The sequence below is a fragment of the Monodelphis domestica genome, chromosome 6 (genome assembly GCF_027887165.1).
Source record: "Monodelphis domestica isolate mMonDom1 chromosome 6, mMonDom1.pri, whole genome shotgun sequence".
Taxonomy (NCBI): domain Eukaryota; kingdom Metazoa; phylum Chordata; class Mammalia; order Didelphimorphia; family Didelphidae; genus Monodelphis; species Monodelphis domestica.
Genome location: NC_077232.1, coordinates 72,186,301 through 72,208,876, shown reverse-complemented (window position 1 = coordinate 72,208,876; position 22,576 = coordinate 72,186,301). Strand labels below are relative to the sequence as shown.

At 38.2% G+C, this 22,576-nt stretch overlaps 2 protein-coding genes and 1 long non-coding RNA gene across 3 annotated transcripts in view; 2 read left to right on the top strand and 1 right to left on the bottom strand.

The window, feature by feature from the left end:
• PIGG (phosphatidylinositol glycan anchor biosynthesis class G) overlaps window positions 1–22,576 on the bottom strand; it is a 196,793-nt gene that overhangs the window by 166,134 nt on the left and 8,083 nt on the right. The window lies entirely within an intron of this gene.
• Window positions 1,026–4,300, top strand: LOC103105182 (uncharacterized). Its single transcript, XR_001623098.2, has 3 exons — window positions 1,026–2,884; window positions 3,354–3,434; window positions 3,910–4,300. It is a non-coding gene; the product is annotated as an uncharacterized LOC103105182 (long non-coding RNA).
• LOC130455023 (zinc finger protein 781-like) lies at window positions 11,793–17,419 on the top strand. Its single transcript, XM_056802249.1, has 2 exons — window positions 11,793–11,920; window positions 16,014–17,419. The coding sequence occupies exon 2, from the start codon at window positions 16,094–16,096 to the stop codon at window positions 16,940–16,942; it is 849 nt and encodes a 282-aa protein (XP_056658227.1). The 5' UTR covers window positions 11,793–11,920; window positions 16,014–16,093; the 3' UTR covers window positions 16,943–17,419.

Here is a 22,576-nt window from a genome sequence, read left to right as displayed (position 1 = left end):
GCCTCCAAGTTCAATGTTCTTTTATTTTTTTAATTTATTTTTATTGATACCTTTTGTGCTGTTTTTTCACACCAATAATTCCCCTATATTTTCTACATTCTCACTCCTAATGAATCCTTCTTATAACAAATGTAAAAACCCTCTCAGGAAAACAAAGAGAAACATTTAAGCAAAAGCCAGGCCTATTTTTGCATTATGCTGAACTCATAGTTTTCCCAACTTCAAGGAGTGTGGATTTCAGCCTCTTATAATAATAATAATAACCACAACTAGCACTTATATATAGCTCTTTAGGGCTTAGAAAACACTTAATGAATATTATCTCATACTACCTTCACAACAGCCCTGGGAAGGTAGATACAATCATTATCCTCACTCCCATTTTACAGGTGAGAAAACTAAAGTAAATAAAGGTTCAATGACTTGTTCAGGGTCATTGCTAATAAATAACTAAGGTTGATTTGAACTCAGATCTTCCTGACTCCAAGGCAGCTAGCTGGCACAGTGGATAGTGTGGATTCATTTTCCTGAGTTCAAATCTGACCTCAAACTAGTTGTATGACCTTGGGCAAATTACTTATCCCTATTTGCCTTACTCCCTCATCTGTAAAATGAGTTGGACAAGAAAATGGCAAACTATTCCAATATTGCCAAGGAAACCCCAAAGGAAGTCACAAAGACAGAGAAGACTGAACAGCAATTTCCTGACTCTAGGCACAGTGCCACCTAGCTGCTTATATTCTCCAGATTCATAATTGTTCACTGCAAATAATCTAAGTCCGAGTCCAGCTATCTTTTACTGTTTTCATTTATCTTACTGTAGTGATTCTCTACATATTTGTATATATTGTTTGGTTTTTCTAGGGCTCTTTCCATTACGACTTGGGGGTATCACCTTGAAGCCTGACAGCGTACCTAGTTTCATTCCAAGTCAACATGAGGTTTTAAAAAATGAAGTAATCTTTTTCTATCTCAGGCGGTGGCGTCTGAGGAAGAGCAAAGAACAGGCCCAACACTCCAGTGGTTGCCATGGAGACGGATGCTGCGCATCTCAGGGAATGGGATTAGCGGCGGAGACTGTAACTTCTCTCTGATTGGCGGAGAGACAGTCCTTTCCCTATAGCCTTTAGTCTACAAAGCTGCTTTTAGACATTGACATCATTGTGGTTCCCTAGTTCCTGGAAGGAATAGAACAGGACAATGCTAACTATTAAGCTTTTTTTTTTTTTTAATTGTGGGTGGTAGGATAACGGGAAAATAGAAACAGAGGGGCCAGCTGGATTCTGGGAATTGTAGTTTTAACTCTCCCAGGCGCAGGCGCACTCTTCCCTGAGTCTGGGATGCATGGAGGCAGCTCCAGGGTTGATGGGTCGGCTTCCAGAACCAGTCTCCAGGTACTGACTGACCCTGGCGTGTCTCCCTGGACAGGCCCTCCCGTACCCCATGACAGGGTCCAGGTCCGATGAGGGACTGGGTCTGGATTAGGGGAAGGGGGAAAAAGATAAGGAGGCGCTAAGAACTGAAGTTCCGAGCGTGGGGGGAGATGATCTGATCCCGAGCAGCCCTTGGGGGCAGCCCAGATGAGCCTGACTATGAACTCAGGTTCTATTTGAGTGGAGGAACCCCTATGCGTGTGTGTGCATGTGAGCCCGAAGCTCTGGGTACCCTGCGTGTGTGTGTCAGAAGCCCCAGATATCCATATGCGCATGAGCAAGTGTAGGAGCCAGAAGCCCTGGGTACCAGTTTCTTTGCATGTGTCACTCAAGAGCCTGGGTATGCCGTCAGTATACCTGCCCAAATCCCTAACTGTGTGTGTCTGTCCTGAGCATTTACTGGGTTCATGTCTGAGTGTGTCAGTTAAGAGCCTCAAGGGTCAGGTCAAATCACCAAGATATATATATATGTATATGTATGTATGTATGTATGTATTTCCATTTAACAAGAATGTTTTAAAAGCACAGGGCTAAGTGCTGGGAATATAAAGGCAAAAACAGCATCTGAATGTGACAATCAAGAGTCTCCCTGTGGCCCGTGTCTGCCAAGAGTCCCGAGTGCCTATATTTCTGTGTGTTCAGGAAGAGTGGGTATTTGTGTCTAAGGGTATCTGCCAAAGGCCCTGTGTAGTGGTGTCTCTGTGTGTCAAAGAAGAGACCTTAGCACCTGTATACATCAATTTAGCTGTAGTTTCTTGTCCCAATGTGCCCATATCTTTTTCTGCCTTATATCCCACATAGCTCCTCACATATTTAGGGACCACATTAAGAGATGCTTTAAGGTTTATGCAGCACTTTACATGTTTTATCTTATTTGATCCTCACCATAGCTTAAGAGGATAGTTGTTATTGTCCTTGGTTTACAGCTAAGGAAACTGAGTGGTTTGAACCTTATGTTGCAGTACTCTAAGCCATGATTGCTTCATTGTTTGTTAAATGACTGAAACTCAAATTGTGACTAGTTCTTGACATCAAACTGTGGGCATAAAGCTGCTGCTTCCCTCCTGCTGACTTTATCCCATGTTTGTCCCCAACAGCCCTTGGTATGGTGTACAGGGGCCCATCCTGGGGCATTAGAGTGAGGGGCTTCACCTTGGAAACAGATTTGAGTTCCAGAGTAAAGCTTCTAGCTAATGTGAGCTTGTTCTGAGCCTCCATGGCCTAGTGGTGGGATAGCACCCTAAGCAGTAGGAATCCACTGTGGAAGAAACTCATTCGCCATGAGACCTTTGACCTGGACTTCATAGCTGAGCCTGGTTACTGGCATAATGGAGCAGCTCCTGAAGTTGTTGGTCTGGGAGTAATTCCTGACGCTGGAAACAGGACAGGATGAAAACATCAAGAAGAAGAGCAATCCTTGGAGGATTTGATCCAGATACTTGAGGAGAAAGGTGAGATCACACAAAGGCATCATACTTGACACTGTGACATAAAGTGAAAGTTTTAAGTTTATAAAGGTGTTTTCTGCAAATAATCCCAAAAATATATAACTCGTGTACTTTGAGCCAGAGAAGGAAAATAGCAATTTTTTTCTTCATTAAATTAAGAAGCAACAAATACATACTTAAAATCACACCATATGTGGGATCTGAACTATGAATTCAGTTTTCATGTCCTGATTCCTAGACCAGGGATCTGTTTCCTGAAGCCTTCTAAGACTATTTGAAGAGAGTCAAGGTCCCAGGCTGTCACATCCATAGATCTGTTCTTTTCAGTAGAAAGGTTGGAGCTCTTTATGGGCTCTCTTTACTTCCCCTTCAAAGAGTACATTGGGTATATTCACCAAAATGAGAAATTTTAGTTGAATTTGGGAACTTCAAAACAGGATGGTTTCAAATCACGGCCCTTTTCTCTTCCTAGTTCTGCCTTTGCAGGATTCTGCCTTTCCCAAAGAGACACAGTGAAGGGTGGGATCCTGGGATCCTGATGGCTAGATCTCAGGTGAGTTAGAGCATCTTCTATCTCTCCTGAAAAAGCATCTTGGGTTTCATTAAATAGAAACACTTCCTTTATCCAGGAGCTTCTCTCCAACAAAGTCCCATTCACTGTCCAGGATACCGACTGTTCTCCCACAAGAAATTTAAACCTATTTGGGACTTATTGAGAAAATTGCCCAGATTTCCTTGAACTCCTAGTAGCCTCTCATTCAATCATTCAGCTTGTTATTTAGGCTTCCTATGTGTTCAGTACTCTGTGATGGGACTTAAAAACAAAACACACAGTCCAGGTAATAACAGAGAGTTTACAGTCTTATTAGAGCTATTTCCCTTGATTGGTGGGCATACTCCCTGCATTGGTGCAGATTCCAACCTTTCTCATACTAAGGATCCTTACATACTTCCCCCCTCCCATAAATATCCATAGAAAATCCACCCAATGTACTGAAGTACTTTCTTTGGTTATTTTGCTATCTCAGATATACAAACATAGCCTTCGGGCTCTCGTATAGTGGAAGACCTTTCGATTTGGAGTCAGAAGACCCATGTTTGAATCCTGATTTTGCTGCCTACTACATATAGGACCTGGGTAAGTTACTTTCCTTTCCTGTGCCTCAGATTCCTCAGCTCTAATAAGAGTTTGCACTAAATGACACCTAAAACCCTTTCCACCTCCAAATCTTATTTTTTTTTTGTTTCTCATTTTTACTACATGACCAATCTATTTACTTTTCTGATCATCTATGCCTATGGAGAGGTCTTCTACATCTCTTCTCAAACAGTAGTCATGGTTGATAATAGGCTACAGGATACCTAAACCCATTGTGTTCTGAGATTACTTGAAATCTTAATCCTCTGAAATCATGGTGGTCCACTATTTATGATCATAAAAAAAAAAACACTGAAAGAATATCAGTGTTAAAATAGATGTACATTTGAGTTTGAGATCATGGAAAATGCTGCATAGTTTTCCCAATGTATTTCAGCTTACCCACTTTTTATTCAATTTTGAACCCAATTCAGCTTCTATCACACACACACACACGTGAATGTGTGTGAATAATTTTACAAGCTACCTATACAATTGCCTGTTATATTTTGGGTAATTTGTATTTTTCAGCCCCTTCGTTTTTCTGATGAGGATGGTTAGATTGGTATTTTGTATCAATGTGGATTTCACTAAGGGATTTTGTAGTGCTCAGTAACAAATAGACACATTTGGAGAATCTCTTCATCAATTTAGAATCCTTTTGTTTGGGTCCTGTGCAGGTCAACTTCCATGATATTGGTAAGCACTTCAAATGTTATACTTGTTTAATGTCATTAATCAATAGGTCATAAATGAAATTATCTCGGCCAGTATACCTATCAATTTTTTAAATAAATTTAACATAAGCACTTTGAGGGGAATCCTTCAATGCTGTATTTTGTTCTACTGAATCAGATATTTTAAAAACATAATAGAAGAGAGCAACTGGATAGCTCAGTGGACTAAAAGCCAGGTCTACAGACAGGAAGTCCTGGGTTCAAATATGGCCTCAGATACTTTCTAGCTGTGTGACCCTAGAAAAGTCACTTAACCCCCATTGCCTAGACCTTACTGCTCTTCTGCTTTGGAACCAATACACAGTATTGATTCTAAAACAGAAGGTATGCATTTTTAAAAGAACCTAATAAGAGACAAATGGATTTTATGTTCCTTGCACCTCTCGGATGATGTGACAAGTTACAATTTTCATTAGAAATTCATCTGGAAAAGTAGGCTTATTCTTTAGTATGCCCTTTAAGCCATTGATCATTTCCAGATTTTATAAAGATAAGAAAGCAGATATATGGTTCTGACTTGTAAATGATTTCTTAGTTCTTTATTGATAGAACTACTATTTGTGATGAGAGTCAGTGCTGCATGGTAGATTAAGGGTAGCCTTGGAATCAGGATGACCTGGTTCAAGAACTCACTCTTAGCACATACCAGTTAGGGTATCTTAAAGCATTTCATTTCTCATTGCCCCAGGGAACATTTTTATTTAACTTTATTTTTTAATTTTAATAACAAATTTCTACATAAGTTTTCTGGTTATATAATCCATATTATCTCCCTCCCTTTTCCCCTCTCTACTCCCAGAGCTGACAAGCAATTCAATCTGGATTATACCCATATTATCATGCAAAATATTTCCATGCTATTCATTTTTGTAAGTGAATAATCTTATAAAACCAAAACCCCAAATCATATACCCAAATAAACAAGTGATAAATCATATGTTTTCATCTGCATTTATACTCTAAAAGTTCTTTCTCTGTAGGTGGATAGCATTCTTTTTCATAAATCCCTCAGAATTGCCCTGGATTATTGTATTGCTTTTAGTACCCAAGTTTATCACAATTGATCATTCCACAATATTTATAGTACTGTGTACAACGTTCTCCCAATTCTGCTTATTTCACTTTGCATAGGTCTTTCCAGCTCTTTTTTAAATCATCCTGTTCATCACTCCTGATAGCACAATGTATTCTATCACCATCAGATGCCACAATTTCCAGGAAACATTTTTAAAAGACAGGTTGAAGAATAGTTGTTGAACTGCATTAATAGAGTATTTTTTCACAAGCTTTTCCCTGTATCAGTGAAATCACAGATCCCCTGCTGTAGAAACCCCATAGAACTTATATATGATGTTTTCATCTTTTTGGAACCTTTTTTGGGGGGATATCTTAAAAACTGACCTACAGATTTCTTTTAAATTGTTTTACTTCCAGTGCATATTCATTTTTCTGAATGTAGTCCTTTAACCCTATTTGCCTCAGTTTCCTCATATTTAATATGAGCTGGAGAGGAAAATTACAAATCTTTGCCAAGAAAATCCCAAATGAGATCACAGAGTTGGATGTGGCTGAAAGATGATTGAACAAAACTTAGTCTAACTTCTTTTAAGACCAATTGCTGTTTCCTCAAATAGTTTATCAGGTGCTGAGTTTATATAGAATCAGACTTTGATTATTGTTGTCATTACTGAAAAAAAAAAAAGGATCATTATACTCCAGTGGGTCTGTGCTCTCATTGAACTAGAAGTCCCTGCCAAAGGTGCAGTTCATAACTCATCCATGCCTCTCCATCTTGGGTGACTTTTAACTATGGCTTCCTCCTGACACAGGGGATCTCAGCAATGTGCTAGAGGACTCTCTTCTTTTTTCTTGACATGAGGAAAATAACAGTGGATCACTGTCCACTAGTCCTCCCTTGCTCTTGTCACATCACTAGTCCATATCTTTCTATCATATTTCTTGATACATTGTCTTTTACTCCTATTGCTTATTCATTACTTAAATGTTACAATCTTTTTACACCTACCATATGCTTCTCCATTATCCTCTATATGACAATCATTTTCAGTTCTCTGGAGACTGTTGTGTTCCACGTCTAACTTCTATGTAGACATACTGGACGAATGCTGGTAATTAAAAGATGGCTATTTGCTTTCATGGGAAACTTAGAGTTTTTAAAGGAGCCATACACTTTACTGAAGGCAATCCAGCCATTGTTCTTCTCTTATTCAGCTCAACTCTGGGTCTAATTTGTCCATTTGAAGTATTATATATATTTATATTATTTATCATAATTATATATTATAACTAATATACAATATAAAATATACTTTTTTTCATTTTTTTAGTCATGTCGGACCCTTCATGATCTCATTTAAGGTTTTCTTAGCAAAGATACTGAAGTGGTTTGCCTTTTCTTCTCAAGCTCATTTCACAGATGAAGAAACTGAGGCAAACATGTTAAATCACTTGCCACTTACCACAGGTAGTGTCTGAGGCCAGATTTTAATTCAGGAAAGTGATTTCCTGACTCTAGTCCCACCACCTAGCTGACCTTCATGTGTTTGTATGTGTGTATGTATATATTTTACATATCTATATATACATATGTGTATCTATATATGTATTTGTATATAATGTGTATATATGCATATATATGTATACACACACACACACACTGATAAACAAGCTCTGTAAGTTCTTCTAGGTCTGAGAAGGAAGGAATCTTCTTAGTGGATATTTTTTATAGGGTCGGGAAGATGCCAGTGACCACATCTCCAGGCCCAAACCTTTATTTATACACGAAACAGAGAAAATTTTCTGCTCTAGATGCCTATATGATTGAGATGATTGGTTACAACATCTCCTAATTCCTATGGCTTGTAGCCCCATCTGCTTCATGTAGTTTTCTTAAATCCAGGTAATATGTACATATCACATCCAAATCATTCTCTTCCTGGGATCCAAAGTTTGCTCTCCCCAGCTCTACAAAGTAGCATTCCTGTGACCCAAAGAACTACCTAACCACAGGCATTAGCATCTTCAGCTTTTTTCTGCCTATTCTATTCTCCTATCTAACTTTTCTCCTTAGAGAAAGATAATTTCAGATATCCCTGATTCCCAAACAAGACTATGCAACTAAGGATATCTTATCTAATCTTATTTTATCCAATTCAAGACCTGGTTGGAATTATGATATTTGGTTTCAAATTCTTTGAAATATAATTAATACTGCTATATATTTTTATCAGATCTTTTCTATGACAAGAAAGCAAGATATGAGAAATAAAGAACTAGTTAAGAAGATAGTATCAGAGAATGGAATTTAGATTTCAAATATATATATATGTATATATGTATATATATGTATATATATATATATATATATATATATGTCTTTATACATATAAACTCTTACCTTCTGCCCTAGTATCAGTTCTAAGACAGAAGAGCAACAAGGACTAGGCAATCAGGGTTAAGTGACTTGCCCAGGGTTACACAGGTAGGAAGTGTCTGAGGCCACATTTAAACCCAGGGCCTCCAATTTGGAGTTTAGATTTCTGGGCCATGGCCAGGATTAGGGAATATAAAAAAATGTTGTGTAGATTGGACTTGCAGCTCCAATAAGAGGGTTTTAAGCTGAAAACTGAGAGAGGAAATCCCTACAGATACTTATTAATAGACCCAATGCAATAGGGAATAAGTAGTGTATACAAATTTGGAAGGCATTTTGGTGAAGTGAGTTTGGATTGAGTTTAGGATCCAAGTACATGAGTTCAAATCCAAGCCCTACTATTAATTTCTTTGGACCTCAGCTGCCTTATCTGTAAAATGAGGATATTGGTCTAGATAGCCTTCTAGCCTTAAATCTATATCCCTATGATATTCAAGATCCCTTCTAACTAGCTTCTATGAGTCTATGAATAGCAGTGGAGTTGTCTACTAATCTAGTATACAGTAATAGGAATAGTTATGATAATCACATCTTCTGAGTGCTGTATATTGTTAAGGTAGGATTTGGGTAAGGGAAACACAAGAGGAAAAACATATAAATAAATTCTGGTTTATTGTTTGGGAAGGGTAGGAAAGGAATGAGGGTTTAGGAATATGCTTATTCTTATACTTAATTTAAAACTAACTTAACTATATTAACTATGTTACTAAACTAAAACCTTAACCTCCCAAATACCCTAGTCTCACAGCAGGAGTTCAAAATCATATAGAGCCAGGATCTTTTGTTGTTAGATGTCCAAGTAAGATCTGATGTCCAAGTAAGACTGATGTTGCCAGCAACCAGATCCAGGAAAAACTCCTTCCTTAGTTTGATCACAGGGAAAATCCTCTTCAAGACTTCATCTCAACTTTTTCAGGAGAGAAGACATCAGTTGGGCAGATGGAATCTTCACCTCGATCCCTCAGGCTCAGGTTCCCATGTGACCCTTGGTCACATGCTACTGTCAGTCATTCCTAAGGTTTGCATCTCTCAGTTTTTTGCAACAGTTTTTGCAAATTGCAAACCTTTTCATCCTTTATCACAATACAATTTCTCAAATAAGTAATAAATAAGGCAAGTCTTGGAGATCTTGAAGAGATAACTGTAATCTCATAAGTATCACTGAGACTTACAAGATGACTTTATTAATCTAGCAATGAAATATAACAATGGAGGTCTATTCTTTATTCAAAAAGAGATATATGTGATGAGTTAGCACTATACATGAAAATATACTCATATGTGGAAAGTCATAAACTAGAAGATGTAAGAGGTAAATTTTATGGTTAGACTGTATATATATATATATATATATATATGTATATGTGTATATATATATATATACACACATATACATATATATATTTTTTTTAGTTGGTCGCCAGGGATTTAAATTCTAAATCCCAATGAAATACTCAAGTCAGAATGGAATTTTATGGTGGTTTATTTATAGTAGAAGGAAGAAATTAAGAAAAAGAGAGAGGAAAAAGGGAAGAAGAGCTGCTCCAGTCTATTCTGAACCAGGCAGGAATTCAGAGGCCTCAGCCAAGGGATCTCTCCAGAAAAGCCAAGGAAAAGGGGAGTTCCAAGAGATGGATCTTTTCACAGGCTGTTGCCTCCAGAAAAGTCAAGGAAAGGGGAATCAGCCTCATCACTCACCATGTGATTATCTAAGGGAAGCGACTGAGGTCTCATGCTTGACCTCCTCCATTGTCGAGTTTCACCACCAAGTTCCTATTACAGGAAGTGACAAGAAATATAAAGGCAGTTCTTCTCATCACTTTCTGTGTCTTGCATGTACCAATGGTGGCTTAAATTTGGCTTTGGATGGCCCAGGGGGGGTTAGTCAGTTGTTTCTGATTTGTCACTTGCTAGCACATGTGGGTCATAGACCTTCCTCCCCACACTTAATCCTTAAGTAGGGGTGTATACATTCCTGGTTGCTAAAATTCTAAAGACTAAGCAGGGTGGAGTAAAACTAAAATTCACAAGGAGACAAGCATGGTGAAGAATATGTGAATCAGTATTGAAAGATAAAGAAGCAATATCATGGCAGAAGCATATTTTATACTGACTGCCCTAGAGAAGATATGGATGAGTTCTAGAGCAAGATCATAAAATTGGCTTGGGGGTAGGATGTGGCAGTGATGAAGGACATTAGCTATTCCCAAGGAGGCATGTACTGGAAGCTGCCCTCAGTCAAAAGTAGAGCAGTTGATAAATTCATGATTTGCTTTCATATTGCTTCTATCAAAAAGTGGAGGAAGTGATAAAAGGAGTTGCCATTTGGGACCTAATTCTGATCATAATGGAAGAACTAGTTGCCCAAGTGAAAATGTTGAGTTCTTGGAAAGAATAGATCATGCCATCTTGAAATTTATTAAACATTAGACAGTATGAAATATTCACTAGACTATAGGAGAATTTGGAGAAATGTTTTACATTGTTCACTAATTATTATTATTTTTGAAACCCTTCCCTTCTATCCTAGAATCAATACTGTGTATTTGTTGCAAGGCAAAGGAACAGTAAGGGTAGGCAATAGGGGTCAAATGACTTGCCCAGAGTCCCACAGCTAAGAATTATCTGAATTAAAATTTGAATCCAAAACTTTGTATCTACAGTCCTGGCTCTCCATCCATTGAGCCACCTTGCTGCCCCCTCTCTAATTATTTAATGTGTTAGTTTTCCTCTTGAGCAAAACTACTTATTAAAAGCATATATCATGTCTGAAATTATTTTGTATAACCTGTAGAATTTAGTACACTGCTAGACAATTTTCAAAATCAATAAATAACTGATGTGGTTTACCTGCAGCCTTGAACCTTATTAAAGGTACTTCCTTTAAATCCTGTTTGTCAAAACAGCCTCTTGCTTCAGGTCCCAAGGCTATATAAAGGAATGGTCCCTGGTTCAATAGAAGTGTGTTTGGTATTTCAGGAATCATTGACATTCAAGGATGTGACTGTGGACTTCTCCCAGGAGGAGTAGGGGCAGCTAGACCCTGCTCAGAGGGGCCTGTACTTGGATGTGATACTAGAAAATTATGGAAATCTGATTTCATTAAGGATGGCTTCTCCTGAAATTCAGCTGACCCAATGAAGTGGCATTATTTTTGTCCATGTTTTTTTTTTAATTAAAAAAAAAAGACAAACAACTTTGAAGTTTACAAAGCTCTGTCTTCACAATTCTGTGAGGAATGTAGTTCCATCATTATTCCCATTTTTCAGATGGAGAAAGTAGGACTCTAAGAAGTCAGTATCACATGATTCATAGGATTCAGTGATAGTCCAAAGATTTAGAGCTAGGACTAAGTCTAATATTGTTTCATTTTTCTTATGCTTCTTCTAGGATGGTTTTAATCCTTTTAAGGAAACAGAAATAGGGTGATCATGCTTCTTTCTAGGTGAAGTGTCTGTCCTTTATGTAACTGGAAATGAGCAGAATCATTGTAGTATCATGATATTATTTTCAGTTCAAGTTATTTAAAGATTATGGGACCATGATAGAATTCTGTTAATGGATCTTTGCTCCCAGAACAAATCCCCAAGTACTGTGTTCTCTTTTTACGAGCAGGGCATCAAGTTTCCAAACCAAATGCGATCTCTCAATTGGAACAAGGAAAAGAACCTGGATTGTAGAAAGAAAAACCTCAAGAAACATCTGTTCAGGTGAGTGAAAATGGGGTAGATGGACATCACTTGGAATAACAGCAACTAGGAAGCAATGGCACAATACCTGGCACATATTCACCATCTAGTAAATGCTTGTTGATTGAGTAGAATACTGAAATTTCTGTTTGGAGTAGTTCTCAAAACTCCTCAGGGCTATGGAGAAGACTGAGGCTAACTTGTATAAAATCTCATGTTGATCCTGCTTGACCTCCCCCAGTATATCATAGAATCCTGTGAAAGAGCTGGAAGAGAATTTGGGGGTCATCTTCCCATCTTTTGTAATATACTCACTGGATGGCCAACTAGCTTTGATTTAAAACTGCCAGTGATAAGGACATAACTACTTTATGAACCAGCTTGTTTCATTTTGGAATGCCCTGTTTCTCTAAGAGCTCTTTATTTAGATTGACGCAAAATTTGATTTCTGTAATTTATACTTACTGGTCTTCATTGTGTCTTCTTAAGCAAAGCAGAAGCTCTTCAAATATGAAAGATAGTCCCTTTCCTCTATCTCTCATATTTTCTTTGTTTGTCTACCTTCACACTTCTAGTCTTGGTGAAATGAGTGCCTCTCATCCTCACCCAGGCTATTTCCTATACCTCAGATCCCTTCTATTCCTACCTTTTCTGGAATCATCATCTTATAATTACTCCTCTTAGAAGCATCTTCAACCTCTCTCTATTCACAGTCTTCTTTCTTTATCCATCCAAACACAAATGGGCTTCCTCTCTTTAAGAAACAACAAAATGCAAAGGAAATATATTTTATTTTATGTAAAAAAATTTATTTTATCTTTTACCTTCCATTTTTCTCATCAATTTCACTGTTAAACTCTTTAAACACATGGGCTACATCCTTTTCCTTCAGACCCATTGCTCACTTTATCTTTTTTCTGCCTCATTTTCTACTGTTTCATTTCTACCTGCTACACATATGCTTTACTAAAGTGGCTCTCTTGAATGCCACCTCTGACCTATTTAGCAAGACCTTTACTAAGCCAACTATCAATTTTTTCCCTATCTTCTTCTACCTTGACTTCAGTATATTTGATGTTGTTGAACACACCCTCATCTAAATTTCTCCTTGCATTGTTTGTATTATATTTCACTGTCCTGGTCTGCCATTTTTCTGTTTATTTCACTGGATTCTCTTTCTATTTTCATAACTATAAATATTCCTAAAGGCTCTATCTTCTTTTCTCTTTTCTTCCTTCTCTAATAATTATGAAAGCTGAAAATATCCCTAGTCTGCAGATAACACCCACTTCTACCTCCAGCGCAGGTGTCTCATGTGTCTGCTACCTCTGTTTGAGTATGCCACTGCCAATTAAAAATCAATCTGTAAAAAGCAACATCCCTGTCTCCAATACAGTTCCATTTCCTAAACTTCTCTATTTCTGTCAGTAATGGTTCTATTTGTCTATTCTTCCAATCTGAAAACCATAGAATTACATTAAATATTTTACTTCCTTCGTTTTCTTTGTCCAATCTATCACCAAATCCTGTTCTTTTTCTTTGAAATAGCCTAAGATTCTTTCCTTTCTATCCATTTCCTCTGCCATGATTCTGGTCTAGGTTTATATCATTGTGGCTTATAGTTTTTTTCTCTCTAATGGCTGGCTCCTTCCTGCCTACAATCCATCTTATTTATTCCTGTCTACCTACAAGAATAGAATAAGGAAGATGTTGGTTTTCTGCTGTACAAATAAAGACCTTTCAAGTTACAAGAGGGAGTAGAAGCAACTAGTTCTGGTTTCTGAAGAGCCCAAGCTTAGTGCCCAAATTTAGTGAATTATTTAAAAAGCCCTCGGGCTTTTTATAGTTGATAAAAGGATATTCTGGTGGATGTAATGAATGTGAGAATCTTAACTCTGTTCCAAAACTGTCTTCTGCTGAATTGTATCTAAATTATTTTTTTCAACAAATAGAGCCTGTCCTCCAATTAGATATCATACCCTTATCCATTCCATGCCTTTCCCTGCAAATCTGCCCTTGTGTGTATTCTGCTGGAAGTGAATTTGCTTCATCTTCTGAGAACAAAACATAACAAGTTTAATCCCTCTTCAACAGGCTAGACCTTAAATTCTTTAAAGACAGATACCATATATTCTTCTTCCTCAGGGCTTTCCCTGCCCCTCAAGTCTCCTCTAGGCTAAACATTTCCAGTTCCTTCAGATGATCTTCAAGTGAAATGGTCTTGAGGAATAAATTTCACTATTTTGAGAGAGAAACCTCCACTCAAGTTTATCAATGACTTTCCTACTATGTGGTAACTAGAACTACAGACACTGTATTCTAGATATGCCCTGACCAAGGCAGAGTATAGCAGGATCATATATCACCTTTGTAGTGTTGGTCATGTGAGGAAGAACGAACTATGCCCCCTAATGCAGTCTGAGAAAAACAATTAGTTTTTTGTCTGCCACAGCATAGTATTAACTCACTGAACATATGGCCAACAAGAACTTTTTAAAAGACATTCTTGAGATGAACACCTGGGATGTGAACTCATCAAAGGCAGCCGGACTTTCTTTTGCTATCTCGTACTATAGGGAATTGATGCATGAGTCTCTAGTAGCCATTTTTGTTTTGTTCTTAATAACCCAAAATCATTCTCTTTGGCAGAGAAAACAAAATGAAAGCTAAGCAGTTTTCTACCTTCTTTCCATTGCTTATTATTATCCCATTTATCTAAATAGCTGTACTGTCCCTTTGATCTCTTTTCCCCAATAACTTAAAAAAAAACTTATAAGTTGATGAGATTTTTTTTTGGCAAGGCTGAGCTCATGCTGAATTTAAACACCCTTGACAGTACTATTTCAGTATCTGCCATACATTTGAATTCACTCTCTTTTAATTGCCTTTGCTTCAGTTTTCTGTTAGCATGTCTTTTTAAAAATCTAAATGGGTCAGTAAGTTCCTTCTGCATCCACCTCAGACTTTTTAGTTAACTCTCCTTTTCTTCCTCATTAAAATTGTTTCTCTCTTTACTTCAGGATTTCGTTGAGATTCCATTTCTTCTGAAATGACTTTTTCTTGTAGAATTTTAGATGGTGGGATCTTACCTGCTTTTCCGCTAAATCCTTCAAAATCTGCTCTTTCAAAATCAAGGGTGCATCTTATACTTTGCTCAGATTTTTTCCCCTCCATCATAAATCCTATAATAAAGTGGTCACTTATTCCCAGCCTTCACATCCGTTTTACCCCAGCACTTCTTTGTCCTTATTGAGAAGAATCATTCAAGATGGAAGCTGCATCATTAGCAATCTTTTGAATAACAAGATTAAGTCAAATTGAGAAACTACTACTTGCTCTACTTTTGACAAGGATCACCAGAAGAAGTCTGGATAATTAAAGTCCACCTCTATTGTATGATGCCTGTGTAGCTGGCTTGGCATGTTTCCAAGTTTCCCAAACTTCTTATCTATTTCTTCCTTCTGTCTGGATGGTCTATAGTATAGACAGATGACAATGGTGCCTTTGTTTCTTCTTCACTTGTTTTTTACTTAGATGTTTTCCACCACATTAACCCTCTCTGCTTCCTGGATTTCCTCATATAAATATATCTTAATATATGATGTTAGTCTTTATCTTCAAAAGATTTTTTAAAAAAATAAGTTCATGAACCCCAGGTTAACATCTTCTAATCTAGACCAATTTCTTAATTTTTAGCAATAAGAAGAAAGTAACTTACCCAAGATCACATAGATAGTGACACAACTGAGAGTCAGACCAAGGTCTTATAACTCCAGATCCAGTGCTCTTCCCTTAGCTATCTAGACTTACCTAACTTATGTGATTATTCTTCTTAACCTTCCATTTTTGCCTTTTTAGCCCCAAAGGTTCTCTATTATCACTTTGCAAACTAGGCCAGTCAACACTCCTATTTCACCCCATCTTTTCTCACCAAAAGCATTTATGTCTCCTGTCTCTCCACTCCTTTACCCACTCTTTGCTCAAATGATATTAATATGTGAACATGTTGCAAAAGCTTTGGACTTATTTTCAATTTAGTTCTCCCTTTCCCATCACAACCCTTTCCTTCTTTTCAACATGGAAGAGGAGACATTAAAATTTTTATTTCTTTCAGACTTGGATACTACAAAGGAAAGCATTGTACCATCTCCAAAGGAGACCATTTCTGAAGGAACATCATCACAGGAAGCAATCATGGACAGACTCATGAGGAATAGTTTTTGGTACTCCAAGTTAAGAAAAGCCAGGAAATGTGATGGCCACTTGGGGAGCCATCAGGGAACCCAAGAAAAATATTTGAAGCAAACATCCATCAGTTGTAAAAATACCCTCATAGTGAAGAGAGAGCCTGATTGTAATGAATTTGAGATATTCTTGAGACAGACCTCCATCCTTATTAAGCATCAGAAAGGTCTGATAGGAAGCCAATCCCATGGAAAAGGTAAATATGGGGAAAACATTGAACATAATTCAGAACTAAGTAAAAATCAAAGACTACCTTCAGAGAAGTCTCATGAATGCAATGAATGTGGGAAATTTTTCAGTAGAAATACCTATCTTATTCAACATAAAAGAATCCGTACTGGTGAGAAAGTCTGTAAATGTCATAAATATGAAAATATTTTCAATGTACATTCATACCTTATTAAGCATAATAGAATTCATACTGGAGAAAAACTTTTTGAATGCAATGATTGTGGAAAAGCCTTTAGATTCTTATTCAGCATCAGAGAATTCATACTGGAGAGAAACCTTGTGAATAAGATGAATGTGGGAGAGTTTTCAACCAGTGTGCAAACCTTAGTCAGCATCAGAGAACTCATACTGCAGAAAAGCCCTATGTATGTAAGGAATGTGGAAAAGCCTTTAGTTGGAGCACAAATCTTACTGAACATCAGAGAATTCATACTGGAGAGAAACCCTATAAATGTAATATATGTGGAAAAAAGTTTTAGAAAAAGTAAAATCCTTACTAACATCAGAGAATTCATACTGGAGAAAAGCCCTATGAATGTAACCATTGTGGGAAAGCCTTCAGATTGAGTACCAACCTTGCTCAATACCAGAGAATTCATACTGGAAAGAAACCTTATGAGTGTTATGAATGTGAAAGAACTTTCAGTCAGCAAGCACACTCATTGAACACCATAAAACCTATACTGGGGAGAAACCCTATAAATGTAATGAATGTGAAAAAACTCTCAGTCAAAGTCTAGCCTTTGTTCAACATCAGAGAATTCATACTGGAGAGAAACCCTATGAATGTCATGAATGTGGGAAGGTATTCAGTGATAGATTACCCCTTACTAAACACCAGATGATGCCCACTAGAGAAAAACCCTTTAAATGTCATGAATGTGGGGATGTCTTCAGCTGGAGTTCAGACTTTACTCAGCATCAGAGACTTTATACTGGAGAATAGAAGATCCTTGGAATTTGACAACTTTCAGGTAGAGACTTTTATAACAAGAGCAAGAGCCAGTAAAAATCGAATGAGTCAAAATATGTTACAGTTGAACATATGCTGTGTGCTACAAATTGTCATTCTGTTCCTTGATTTTGTCACCTTGACTTCAAGTTCTTTCTAGTGTTTTTTCCTTATTCTTTTTCCTGATTGGTCCTTCCCTGAGTCTAAGTATCTAACTTGTTCTGAATTGGTAATGCTTTCTCTAACAACCCATTTTGACTCCAGGCTTTCTTACTGAGACTGAGGCTTGGTTATCTCTGCTTTGTAGTTCACAGCTCCTTTCTTCATACTATGAAAAATTCTTCCTTTCTGCTGACAATCCAGAAGTTAACCATTGCTTTGCCAATGCTAGGTAAGTGGTTATGACATTCTCATCCCACTTCTATGCAGACCTGGCTTTTTTTTTAAACCCTTACCTTCCGTCTTGGAATCAATACTGGGTATTGGTTCCAAGGCAGAAGAGTGGTAAGGGCTAGGCAAAGGGGGTCAAGTGACTTGCCCAGGGTCACACAGCTAGGAAATATCTGATGCCAGATTTGAACCCAGGACCTCCCATCTCTAGGCCTGGCTCTCAATCCACTGAGCTACCCAGCTGCCCCCTAGACCTGGATTTTTAAGTCAAAAGAAAACCCAAAACTCTCAGACTCCAAGTGGCCCACTGAAATAGAAGGCAACTCCAGCAGGCTAAGGAATAATTGATCAGTTGAGTCAAATTGTTTTAGTTTCTTAGCCAAGATTTGTCTTGGAATGAGCTGGTATAACTGCATCAAATTAATTGATGGTTGGTATGGGTAGCTCCCTTCTGAGATGAGCTGGCCTGGTAAGGGGTGGGGCTGGGGGTGTGGGTGGAATCTGGCTTTTATTCTTCTTTTTCTACTCACTGAGAGATTCCTCCTCCTTTATCCAGGATACCTGGTCTTCTTTCCTAATGCCCTCAACTCTGACCATTCCAGTACCACTTACCTGGGAGGAGTTTATGAAAATGAGAGGTATGGCACAACTTATCCAAATTTGTCAGAATGAATGCAGGTATTGGAAGAGGTGCAAACAAGCCTCAGATTTTGCCAGGGAATAGCACAATCTCAAGACTATGCCCTAAATTTCTCTAAAGAACTAGTCTTCTGAAACCCAGCCCTGGACAGTGGTGATGGCATATTGATAGATTGTTCCCCAAAATATCACACTATCTTCTTGAAAATAGAAGATATATTTATCCATCATTATGGTACTGTCACCAATGAAATCTTCAGAGAAAAAGGTCCAGGAATTCACTATAGGACATCATTGGCTCCTACTGATATACTCAGAATTATCTAGCCATCCCTTCTGTTAAAAAAAAAAAAGAAAGGAAGCTTTCCTTTTTTTAAATGGAAAGGGCCAGGGGCAGCTGGGTAGCTCAGTGATTGAGAGCCAGGCCTAGAGATGGGAGGTCCTAGGGTCAAATCTGGCCTCAAACATTTCCCAGCTGTGTGACCCTGGGCAAGTCACTTAACTCCCATTGCCTAGCCCTTACCATTCTTCTGCCCTAGAACCAATACCTAGTATTGATTCTAAGATGGAAGGTAAGGATTAAAAAAATAATAATAAATAAATGGAAAGGGCTGTATGGTTTGTCTCACTGATAACATGTAACACTAGTGAAACAGTTGAGTAGACAAGTAATGAAGGAAATATGAAGGTTGAGGTGTAATTTGTAGATGGAGGAAAGGTGGCAATATCTCTCCCTCCCTAGGGATAGCTGAAACCAAAGCTTGAGGCAACTTCTAGAGACACAGGAGACTTTCTGTCTCTCTTCACAAGGGATATTTTAGCAGATTATCCCCTTGAGCACAAACGTGGGCACAAGCTGAAGGGAAAGATGTCTATCACCCATCAGCTGTTCAGAGCAAGGTTTGTGGTCAACCTTCCTCTATGGAGATTTGTGACAGACCTAGTCTAGTCATGTCACAGACAAGGACAGGATTCAGCTTTGAATCCTGTCCCCAATTTGCCCAACCCTTCCTCTTGTTATGGAGATAGGCCAACCCCAGATCTGACTTAAACTAAAGATTTATTTAGGAAGGGAATGGGTAAGCTTTTGAAGGGAAATGGGAGCAGGATGCCCTGTCTAGCTACCCCCCCCCCCCAGCAGCCAGATTCAAGAGGTTGGGGATAGAGTCTCAGAGGACTCAGCCCCTTTTTCCAGTGGTCTGTGTTCTTTATTTTTACGCTAATGTATCTTGTCACTAAATTCTAGGTCAATTCTAGGAAGGATATATCAATACCTTTTTCCAGTGGTCTGTGTTCTTTATTTTTACGCTAATGTATCTTGTCACTAAATTCTAGGTCAATTCTAGGAAGGATATATCAATACCCAGTATTAATTCCAAGATGGAAGGTAAGGGTTTTTATTTAAAAAAAAAAAAGGCAGGAAAGTCTGGGTTTTCTCTCTCTTGTGGCTTCAGGCATCCCTCAGCCACTCAGAAACAGAACCAGTTAGCTTCCAGTACAGGGCTAGAAGTCTTGGGGCTGGCCAGAACTATCCTCAGCTAACTGTTCTCTACCCACAGTCCTCTGCTGTCCCAAACTGCCACCTCAGTGCTTGTCCATCAAAATACAGGGATCTTACAAGCTTCTCCCTTGCCATCTTTACCTTTCCCACAATTCTGGAACTCCTAATAATTATGGGAAATTCATCGTTGTATTTAATAGCACTAAGACTGAATGCCACCAACCCTGTACTTCACAGAAGAATCAGAAATCCTGGTCCTTAAGGAGCCTTTAGAGATAAATGTATGGAGAAAGTTCAATTATCCACTTTTCCCAAGGAGCTTTGATGCCTTGTAAAGAACAGCATGTTCTTCCTTTGCCCTCACTGCCCAGGCCTGGTACCCCTTCTATTAATCCTGGACTAATTATTCTGGACAGTGGTGTTTCTTACAATCTGAAGTGTACATGGGAAGCCAATGAATGGAAAAATATATTTCAAATTCCATCTGACCATCTAGGGTATACTTTCATGCCATTCAAACCATATAACATCCTGGTGATATTCTAGCATTTCATGAATATCATCTTTCAACAACTGCTGGGTTATGGGGTTATGGTTGACATCCTGGCATGCCTCTAGGAATATGACCAGCACAACCAGCTAGCCTGCAGTATACTGGCCTGTATCCACAAATACCAGCTCTATGTGAATCTGGAAAAGTGCTAGTTCAACCAGGCTATGGAATTCCTGGGATACTGCATGAGCTAGCAGAGAGTAAGGATGGTCCCACACAAAGTGGAAACCATATAGAAGTTTTGTAGTGTCATGGATTACTACTGACACTTCATCCCTGAGTTGTTCCTGATAGAATTCTTCACTAAATCTGCAAAATCCAAGTCTTCCATGACCAAAAACATCTTTAGGAAACTAAAACTCCTTTACATATCCACACCTCCATCTTGAGACACTCCAACTCCCACCAACCATTCACTACAAAGACAGACCTTCCTGTTTGTACCATAAGTCATTTACCTCTCTGTCTGCTCCACTGATGTGTATACTACTGAAACATACTTCCCAGCCAAATGAAATTTTATATATATATATATATATATATATATATATATATATATATATATATATGTAAAAGGAGTTCTTTGATAAAATGGAGGCATTCAAGGCTCCATTACATAAAGGCCTCTCAGCTGAAAATCATTTATACCAATTACATGAAATGCAAAACAACTGAAACCAGCCTATACACTGAAACAAAAATCACCTATAATGGATAATGTAACTCAGTTGATTCATTTTCAAGATACCTTATCTCCCTAGGTGCAAGAACCAGTTAAGCAAGGAACTCTGCAAAAAACTCTGGATGTGGAGTAGACTGACCTTGTGCAATCAGAAAACATGGCTTCCCATTCTCCAACTGATAAATGGGCAAGGAACATGAATAGGAAATTTTCAGATAAAGAAATCAAAACTATCAATAAGCACATTAAAGTGTTCTAAATCTCATAATTACAGAAATGCAAATCAAAACAAATCTGAGGTACCACCTCACACCTAGCAGATTGGCTTACATGACAGCAAAGGAAAGTAATAAATGTTGGAGGGGATGTGGCAAAATTCAGACACTAATGCATTGCTAGTGGAGTTGTGAATTGATACAACCATTCTGGAAGGCAATTTGGCCCTTTGATCCAGCCATACCATTGCAGGGTTTATATACCAAAGAGATAATATGGAAAAAGACTTGTACAAAAATAATGTATAACCTCTCTCTTTGTGGTGGCAAAAAAATTGGAAAATGAGGGGATGTCCTCTGATTGGGGAATGGCTGAACAAACTGTGACATCTGTTGGTGATGGAATACTATTGTGCTAATAGTAATAATGAACTAGAGGAATTTCATAGGAACTGGAAAGACCTCCAGGAATTGATGCAGAGTGAGAGGAGCAGAACCAGGAAAACATTGTACACAAAGACGGATACACTGTGGCACAATCAAATATAATGGACTTCTCTACTAGCAGCAATGCAATGATCCAGGACAATTCTGAGGAATTTAGGAGTGTCAACGTGGATTTTTGGCTGATTCAGTTTACCCTTACCTTTGAGTAATCCCAGTGCCAAGTACCCCTATTTTGGTTTGAATGTTAAACAACTTTTTGTTTTGGAGGCTTCTCTAGTGGATGAAAGTTTTTCTCTCATAAAGCCCTGTTTCTTAGTTTGACCTTTGCCTTTGATTCATTACAGCTGACACTTCTTAATGCCCTAGTTGCTGACTGCAGAGGTTTACAAACTTGTTTGGGATTAGTCTCTGTAGGTTTCCCATGCCTGATTACCCAAAAGATAAAAGGACTCCCAATTTCCTTTCCTCTTTGGGAAGAAGCATCTAGTGTGTTTTCTCCCAGGGCAAAGTTGGTATTTAGTATGGTGTCTTCTCCCAGGGTTATGATTCCCAAAGTCCCAGAGCCTTTGGCTCTGTGTGGTATTTAGCTCATGACTCTGTGTGGTGGCCTGATTAAAGAGTGGGTTTTTCTGACTACTTTGGTAGTTTCTGAGTTATTTCCAAGTTAACAGGAGGAAGAACCTTATCCATATCCAGAGGAAGAACTGTGGTAGTAGAAACACAGAAGAAAAGCATATGATTGATCACATGGTTGAATGAGGATATGATTGGGGATGTAGACTCTAAAGGATCACCCTAATGCAAATAGTAATAATATGGAAA

Excerpts from the sequence above, each read along its gene's own strand:
- LOC130455023 (XM_056802249.1), top strand. The coding sequence starts at position 16,094 with ATGGACAGACTCATGAGGAATAGTTTTTGGTACTCCAAGTTAAGAAAA.